The 8,428-nt window shown below is 51.7% G+C and overlaps 1 protein-coding gene across 4 annotated transcripts in view; it reads right to left on the bottom strand.

Moving 5' to 3' along the window:
- Positions 1-8,428, bottom strand: part of Skap1 (src kinase associated phosphoprotein 1) — a 251,617-nt gene that overhangs the window by 12,544 nt on the left and 230,645 nt on the right. For 2 of the 4 annotated variants that reach the window (XM_005394244.1, XM_013519393.1), the window contains 2 exons: positions 6,974-7,113; positions 6,357-6,457 (listed from right to left, as the gene is read on the bottom strand). In XM_005394244.1, the coding sequence (XP_005394301.1) occupies positions 6,362-6,457; positions 6,974-7,113 (236 nt within the window). In that variant the 3' untranslated portion in view covers positions 6,357-6,361. The remainder of the gene's footprint in view (positions 1-6,356; positions 6,458-6,973; positions 7,114-8,428) is intronic. The other 2 variants (XM_005394246.2, XM_005394245.2) reach the window with 1 other exon arrangement.

Genomic DNA, 8,428 nt, shown 5'->3' with positions numbered 1-8,428 from the left:
TGAATCTTGATGGTGTCCAAGAGGCGCCTGGTTCCCATCTGCCGAGGGCAGCCCCACTTGCTGCTTCGAGGTTGGTTTCCACGTATGTGAAGCACCAAACGCAAGCCCAGAGGATGGAGCCTCCTGCCTCAGTTTACCTGAAACACAGCCAGGGCTGCTGTCTCCTTTCTAGTCAATGGAGGAGCTTTCTTCCTCTCTTGAATTCGCCTTTATCTGCTGGACAGCTCACATTAGCACCATGAATTACTTCTGGAAGAGGGGGCTTCCAGAAGCAGCTTCCAGAGCCCCTTAAGAATTTTCTCAAAGTACGGAAGGGGCACATTGTTGTGATTATTATTAGTATCTGGAGACACGGTCTCGCTATGTAATTCAGGCCTTGAACTCACTGTGTAGCCTACATTGGCCGCAAACTCATAGTGATCCTCCTGCCTCAGCCTCCCGAGCGCTAGGATGACAGCTATGCGCCACCATACCCAGCTTGCACCTTCACTATTGAGAAGGAATGCTCCTAGGAAGTGAGGCCCACTCTTGTGAAAAGCCAGGGCTTGTGATCGATCTTGTGCACGTGGAAGCATCTTATGTCTCCTCCTGCCCCGTGGTATAACAAGGGACCACAGCAGTACTGGTCCAGGCTGGGGCCTTGCGATCCTCCAGTCAGAGGAACCAAGCCAGGGTCCAATACTCTGTGCAGAGGGTGATTCAGCACCCGCCCTGCCGTGCCCGGTGCCCAGGCTGAATGAATTTTCCGGGTACACCTGTTGTTGAACCCCCGCCAAGTACCGGTGGCCACGTGCCCTCCCAGCCGCTCTCCCCTCCTGTTGATGTTGGGGATGTCAGACAGGGCCGGGAGGCAGCCGGCGTGTATTTCGGAGGCAGCAGATGGATTTTTATATGAGCTCCTATTTCACGTTCAGGCAGAGCGACCGCTCCACTAAACCTGCAGCCTCTGTGCTGCCGAGTTTGCTTCCGTGAGATTAATTCTGGGAAATTAATTGGGACAAGATTGAAAAGGAAATTAAAATGCAGCTGAATGCACAGGCTCTCGAACACCTTTCTCCTGCTTTGTGCCAACCTCAATGCCGCGGTGGTTGCTGGCGCCGGGGGAAGTCATTTACGGCACGCGGACCCTCAGGAGCCATCGGTTACGTCTGAGGAGCCCCGCGCCAGCGCCACAATCTGGAGCCACTGAAGGGCGCTAAACACCCCGCTGCGGCCTAGGCTGTGTCCCGCTCTGCTTCTGGAGGAAGGGAGGAAGAGCCGCTCAGGAATATCTGGGCCCAAAAGGGACGCAGGGACATCCGCCGGACGCTCCGCTCCGCTTCCTTATTAACATCTCCTTTTCATATATTTGAAGACCCAGATCGGAAGTCAGTGAATAAAGCAGGCAGCAAGCTATATGGGGCCCGAAATGCAGAGATGCTCGCCGGCCAGCGGGGGCTCTGCTGACTGTGCTTTCGGTTCCAGGCGCGCAGCTTCAGGTGCACGGCCCCAGGAGACTTAGGAGTCTCTCCGACGCTGGGGATGAAATGGCTCAGAACAGGCAAAGCACGGTTGCTGTTCGTGGTAGCACACGCCTGTTATCCCAGCACTCGGGAGGCTGAGGCAGGAGGATCGTTGTAAGTTCAAGGCCAGCCTGGGCTACACAGTGTGTTCAAGGATAGCCTTGTGTACTAAGTGAGACTGAAATGAGAGTCTCTCGTGCCTTGGGACATCTCGAGGAAGAGTCCTCAATACAGCAGCTGCCTTTTTTCTCTCTTAAATCACCCATGTTTTTTTGAAATCTAGTATGTGTCTAATGCTAATCCAAAGGTTTACTTTTCTTTTAGTGGAAGGAGAGGAATACAGCAGTTTCTTTTTTTTTTTTTTTTTTTTCTCCGGTACCGGGAACCGAACTCACGACCTTGTGCTTGCCAGGCAGGCGCTTTTGCCGCTGAGCTAAATCCCCAGCCCCAGCAGTTTCTTTTTCCTGGGTGCCGGGCACTTCTTTCTAGCATTTCTCTCCAGGAAGCACCAAACAGCTGCATGGGTAGAAATAAACCCTGCTCATTACTGACGAGGAGATGGGGGATTAGCAAGGTTCAGTAGCTATTCCCAGAGTCACATCAATAACCCTCTTGTTGTCACCTATGTCCCCTGAGGGCAGGACAGGTAACGGGCATTTGGATAACTACGGGAGCATCGGTCCTGCCCAGCCCTAAGCCAACCATTTTCTCTGGAGAGCTCGTGGGTTTTGTTTGTTTATTTTGTTTTGTTTCAGAATGGGAAAAATGTCTCTCTTCCTGGGATCACTCCCAAAGGCCAGACTAGATTTCCTTACCTTGGCCCTGGGATCCCAGGATTCAAGGCTGGATTCTACTTGGTATCTCTTAGGAAACAGTAGCGTGGGCTACAGCGGCGCACACCTGTCCTCCCAGCTACTTAGAGGCTGAGGCAGGAAGAGAGCAAGTTTAGGGCCAGCCTGGGCAACTTAGTGAGACCCGTCTCAAATAAAATGTAAAGCGGGCTGGGGCTGCAGCTCAGTGGTGGAGCACCTGCTTAGGCTGCTCACGGCCCTGGTTCAGCTCCCAAGAACAACAAACCAACCGACCCCTAAAGCCGCCGGAAGCAGTGGGCCCAGGCCCCCAAGGAGACTCCCCCTCTTCCCCTGCTCCTTGCCCCACTTCCCTACCCAGGGGCCTCCCCTTTTCCAGCCCAGCTTCCTCTTCCCTCTCTTTCTCTTATGAGACAAAGAGGAAGGAGAAACCACATCTCTGTAAGGGCTGAAGACAAAAGAATTTTCTGGTAGCTAGAATTTTTCTAGTTTAAACCAAGTCAATAATGCCAGCTAAGGCATCTTTCTTTTTTCTTTCTTTTCTTTTCTTTTCTTTTCTTTTCTTTTCTTTTCTTTTCTTTTTCTTTTTTTCTTTTCTTCTTTCTTCTTCTTTCTTTTCTTTCTTTTCTTTCTTTCTTTCTTTCTTTCTTTCTTTCTTTCTTTCTTTCTTTCTTCCTTCCTTCCTTCCTTCCTTCCTTCCTTCCTTCCTTCCTTCCTTCCTTCCTTCCTTTCTTCTGAGATAGGGTCTTGCTTTGTAGCCCAGGCTGGGCTCACACTGTAAGCAATCCTCCTGCCTCAGCCTCCTGAGGGCTGGGATCACAGGTGTGTGCCATCACACCTGGCTGGGAAGGCAGATTTCTGGGCGGGAGCTCTCTGGCAGTTGTGCGGTATCGGGCCGCTGTGATCACAGAGGTGGAAGGAGCCTTGCGGGGGCGGAGACCAAACCTGGGCCAGGTGAGCTGTGTAGGTCAGGAAATAGACCTCCCAGGTCCTACGCGGCCTCTCCGTTTCGCTGGACCATGGCGCTGCTGGCTGGAGAGAGAACAAAGCTTTGTGGACACCGTCTGCTTGCACTGAACTTGGCTTGGGTCGGTTCTGGCCATCCTGGTGTGGCAGGCAGGCTGCAGGGGGTGACTGACGCCAAAAAGGGAACAGGCCAGGGCCACTGTGGCAGGAATTTAGGACACACTCGGAGACAATTCGAGACAGGAGTGGCAAGATTTCTAAAGAGCGGCTGGTGGGGGTGGCCACAGGGTCTCCTCCTTTATCAGTCTGAACTGCTTCCGGTGTGCTCCTCAGAGGCCAGTGCAGGGGCGGGGCAGTCTCGGTTGCCCCCTTCCTGTCCCAAGACCCTTTCTGAGCCAGGTGACAGGATCAGGGTGAATCCGGGCTGAGATCTCCGTGAACTGCGATGAAGCTTTGTAAGGGAAAGTTCCGTTGAGTGCCTGGCTTCTCTTTCTCTTTTTTGCTGTGTAGGGATTAGCAACGTGCATACGACGCAGCTGGGATAGGCTTTGGGAGGAAGAAATGGAGCCGAGTGTGGTGGTGCACGCCTGCAATCCCAGCACAGGGAGAGGCTGAGGCAGGAGGGCTGCCACAAGTTTGAGGCCAGCCTGGGCTACAGAGCAGTTTAAGGCCACAAGCCTCGACTACCTAGGGAGACCCTATCTCAAAAACAGAACAAAGCAAAACAAAGCAACAACCAGAAACCCAAACACAAGAAATGCAACGCTACCGTGGTAAGTGATGAAAATGGACTCAGAACCTTCAAGAAGCATGAAGAAAGAGGCTGACAAGCCACGGCAGCGAGCTCACTTGCTACTGAATGAAACTCTGATATACTCTCTTTTAGTGATGGAGAAGGAGAAAGGCTGGTTTAAAAAACAAACACAAAAAAACAGGTGGGGCTGGCTCCTTCACCTTCTCCGGAATGGCTTAAAAATACCGCAGCTACAGGAGGCGCGGAGGGCCCTCCATGGCACGGCAGGGCAGGTCCCGCACAGCCCCTTTCTAGCTGGAGCACAGGGACCCCCAGTGAGAATCCATTAACAAAGGCGAAAGACGTGCAAAACAAACAAAATCATCATGACGGAGAGAGAGGGCAGCAGACAGCCTGCCTCCGCCCCCTCCGCCGCAGGCTCCTCCAGACAATGTAAACAGTTCATGTGTTCACCTGCAGGCTCTGGGCAAACACAGGCCCGGTCACACCTGAGCGGATAACTCGATTACCCCTGGAATGCCAGTGTGGTAATGTACACAGATTCGATTACCCGGCAAGCCTCGCTCTCGGGCGTGTGAAGTACCCATCAGGCCGGTGTCCATTCCCAATTTATTTTTGGTGTCCCGGAGCCTCACTGATGTGACACAGAGGTGGCGCTGAGTTAGGGACCCGGGGGAGAGCGTTAGGAGATGGAGATTTCCCTCCGGGCGCCTGGAGGCTTCTGTTCCCCTGCGGAGGGCCGGGCCTGCATTTAGCCCTCACTTACAGAGGCCTGGTTCTTTGCGAGCACGGCAGGTGCTTTGGGCCAGGATCTGTGCGTTTCCTAAGGAGCTCGCTGTATCTTTCAAAGCCAGAGGGACCCTTGAGCTTCTCATAACGCTCAAAGCATATACACGGTCAATGAGGGCTTAATAACACGGTGGGTTTTCGATTTTCTTTTATGGAATTCACATAGTCAGCAATTAAAGAGAAAATTGTGCCTATTTCAAAAATATGTTTGCTGCTGAGGGAGCCAGGCCTTTTAATAAATTCTTTCAGGAGCAGAACCTGTTATCCCAGCCCGCCTGTGGGATGCTCGAGGTCCCTTTACCCGGAATCCTTCAAACTGTGCCCCACGAGTTTGGGATCGTCTTCACATCAAAATGGATCAGAAATAATTCTTTTCCCCTCCCAGTCCTGGGGATTGAAGCCGGGGCCTTTTGCATTTTTTAAAAAAACCCCTGGTCCTTACAATCCACAGTGGTACTTGGGAGATGGCCCTGCTGGGTAGAGGGATGGACTTACGATTGAGAAAGAGAATGACGTTAGCTGCGGCTGGCCTTGGCGGAATTGGATTCACGATCCTAGCATTACCAGCACTCACTCAAACCAACTGGGCTAACTTGCTCTGACTCCGCCTCCCAGGTAATTATACTATGGTCTCATTTATCTAGAAATGGAATAAGGCAGCTTACCTAGCTGGATTGCTTTTAGTGGGAGTGTATGATAAATTATGTACACAGTGGTGCCCTTTAAATATCACAGACCTTGAAAAAGAGAACATTTTGATAAACATACATATATATGTATAAATGTATATATATGTATATCTATATATATATATTTTTCCGACGGGGTCTTGCTATGCAGCCCAGGCTGGCTTTGAACTCACAGCAATGCTCCTGCCTCAGCCTCTCAAGTGCTGGGATTCAGACATGTACCACTGCATCTGGCTTGATGAACACAATCTTAGGGTTAGGCCAATTGTTTTTTTTTTGGTCTTTTTGAGACAGGGTTTCACTATGTACTTCAGTCTTGCCTCGAACTCACTTTGTAGCCCACACAGCAATCCTCCTGCCTCAGCCTCCCAATTGAGGGGATTACAGGCGTGAGCCACCACGCCTGGCAGTATTTTTAAATTTGGAAATGGATTCTTGAATTTGAATGTTCAGTGAAACTGTCCCCTCGCAATTATAAATAACTGGGGACTGAGTCAGTGTGTGGGGGAGCCACGGGATACACAGCCAGGTGTCATCACAGGGAATAATTCTGGTTTTGGTGATCACTCCATCGAGGGTGAAAGGATCAGCTGGGCATAGTGGTGCACACCTGTAATCCCAGTGCTCTTGGGAGGCTGAGGCAGGAGGATTGCAAATTCAAGCTCACTCTGGGCAATTTAGGGACTTATGATACCATGTTTTGAAAAAAAACAAAAAAAAGTAGTGGTGGTAGGGAAAGAGATGTAGCTCAGTGTGAAGGCCTTGGGTTCAACCCCCAGCACAAAAAAGAAAAAAAAGTGAAAAAAAAATCCACTTTGGGTCCAAGCCCCATGCCCCATCTCCGTACCTTACTCAGAACGCGGATGAGGTCCCCGCGTTGGAAGGACAGTTCATCCGGCTGGTTGCCATGGCAATCCCACAGGCCTTGGTAATAACTGGCATAATCCACTGATCAGAGAGAAGAGAAAGCAAAGTTAAAAAAGCACCCCGTCTTTTGTAAGAGCCACAGTTTGCTGCAGATGGAAACCAGGGGTCTGCTACGTCCCTAGGAAGCCAAAGATTCAGGGGGTCCAGATGAGACAGTGCCACTCGGCGGGAGCAAAGGCCTATGGGAGCAGGAGATCATTAACTAACATTAAATATTTACAGGTCACCCCTAGTAGGAGGCTGTTCGACAATCTAGTAATCTATTTATTTGCTAATAAAAGAAAATCAGGCAGGTGATTTTTCAGTGGGCTTGGAAATAAGCCACACAAAGAGTTTTCCCGCCAGACTTCCTTGGTCCAGGGTCTGAAGGGTCCGCTCATCCCTCCGCTGTGCACCCGGGGAGCCGGCTGCGCCCCTCTCTTGTCTGTTTACACTTTGCACTTCCGCTGGCATCCTGGCCTCCTCCGTGATGCGGGAGCCTCATCCAGGCTCATCCCACCCAGGTACCGAATGAGGTAATCACCAACAGACACGGACCCGGGGGCTGGGCTTTAAGTGGAGCCGTGGGGGCGTCTCATCCATTACGAGCGAATTCTGGGTGGGCTGGCACGCTGCCAGCGTCTCTTGTCTGCTGAGATTTATCCGTGAGCCCCCGGGGGAACAGAAAGTGAAGCGATCTGCATTAAAAATGAAAGCAGCAGAAGATGACAAACCCAGCGTTAGAAGCACTGGAGAGATTTACCGGCCTTCTCAGCAAGCCTGGATGGCAAAGGACAGCCATCGATTCCTGCGGCGGAGGATTCGTATTGATCCCCTCTACCCGGAAAGGTTAAACACTCCAGTGCGGAGCGGGTGAGGGGCTGGGGATGTGGATGGCGGGAGACCTGATGTCCACTGGACCACGGCTACGCTTGGGTCCTCGGGATGCCCAGGAGCCGGACTGGAGACCCGCACCCTCCTCCCGGGAGGCTGCATGGGCCGAACCGGGAGTCCTGGATTGCAGCGAAGTTTGTGCGGCTTTTGGGGACTCGGCTGTACCAATCCCCACCTTTCCTTATTTGCTCGGCCCCTCCCGTGAGCAGGTTTCTGAAGACAGAGGTGGGCCAAGAGGAAACAGGGGCGCAGAGGGCCTGGCTCTATTTGCTTTTTTCCCTACTTCTTCCTAACTTCGGAGCAATTCAAACAATAAAGGCTCAGGGAACAAATCCCTGGATGTCTCTGGGAAAGAACTTGAGTGGGAATCTTAAATGCAAAAACAAAACAAGCCTGGCATGGTGGTACACATTGTAATCTCAGCACTTGGGAGGCCGAGGCAGGAGGATCGTTACAAGTTTGAGACCAGCCTGGGCTACAAAGTGAGCTCAAGGCCAGTCTGAACTGCATAGCGAGACCCTATCTCAAAAAGACAAAAAAAGAAGGAGAAGGAGGAGGAGGAGGAGGAGGAGGAGGAGGAGGAGGAGAAGGAGGAAGAGGAGGAGGAGAAGAAGAAGGAGAATAGATTTTTAAAACCTAATGATATTTCTGAATGGTAAGAAGACTGGGTTTTGGGAGGCTGAGGCAGGAGGATTGCTGTGAGTTTGAGGTCAGCCTGGGTTACATAGTTCAAGGCCAGCCTGAACTACACAGTGAGACCCTGCCTCAACAACAACAACAAAAAAGCCCCTAAAAGCCAAAACAAAGCAAAATACGGGACTTTTCTGGCCTAGTAGACAGTCACTGAGGGCCGGCTCCCTACAATGTGCCTAAATGTAGGCCGACTCCTAAGACTTTGGGGACCTCTTGGTACATCTGTGGAAGCGATTTGATGTTGGGCGTGCGGACCTGGGGAAACACCCGGGACAGACCTGCACTGCAGGTCACAGGGAAAGTGGGAGGCCGGGAGGGAACCAGAGTCTCCCAAGAGAAAATAAAGGTAGAAAAAGCCTTTGGTGTTCAGGAGTCCAACAGTCTCACCCAGGGACGGGGGTCGTTGGAAGTAGAGCCAGTACCGGG

The sequence above is a fragment of the Chinchilla lanigera genome, unplaced genomic scaffold (genome assembly GCF_000276665.1).
Source record: "Chinchilla lanigera isolate Chin_1 unplaced genomic scaffold, ChiLan1.0 scaffold00050, whole genome shotgun sequence".
Classification (NCBI taxonomy): Eukaryota; Metazoa; Chordata; class Mammalia; order Rodentia; family Chinchillidae; genus Chinchilla; species Chinchilla lanigera.
This window is presented reverse-complemented; position numbering and strand designations above follow the sequence as displayed.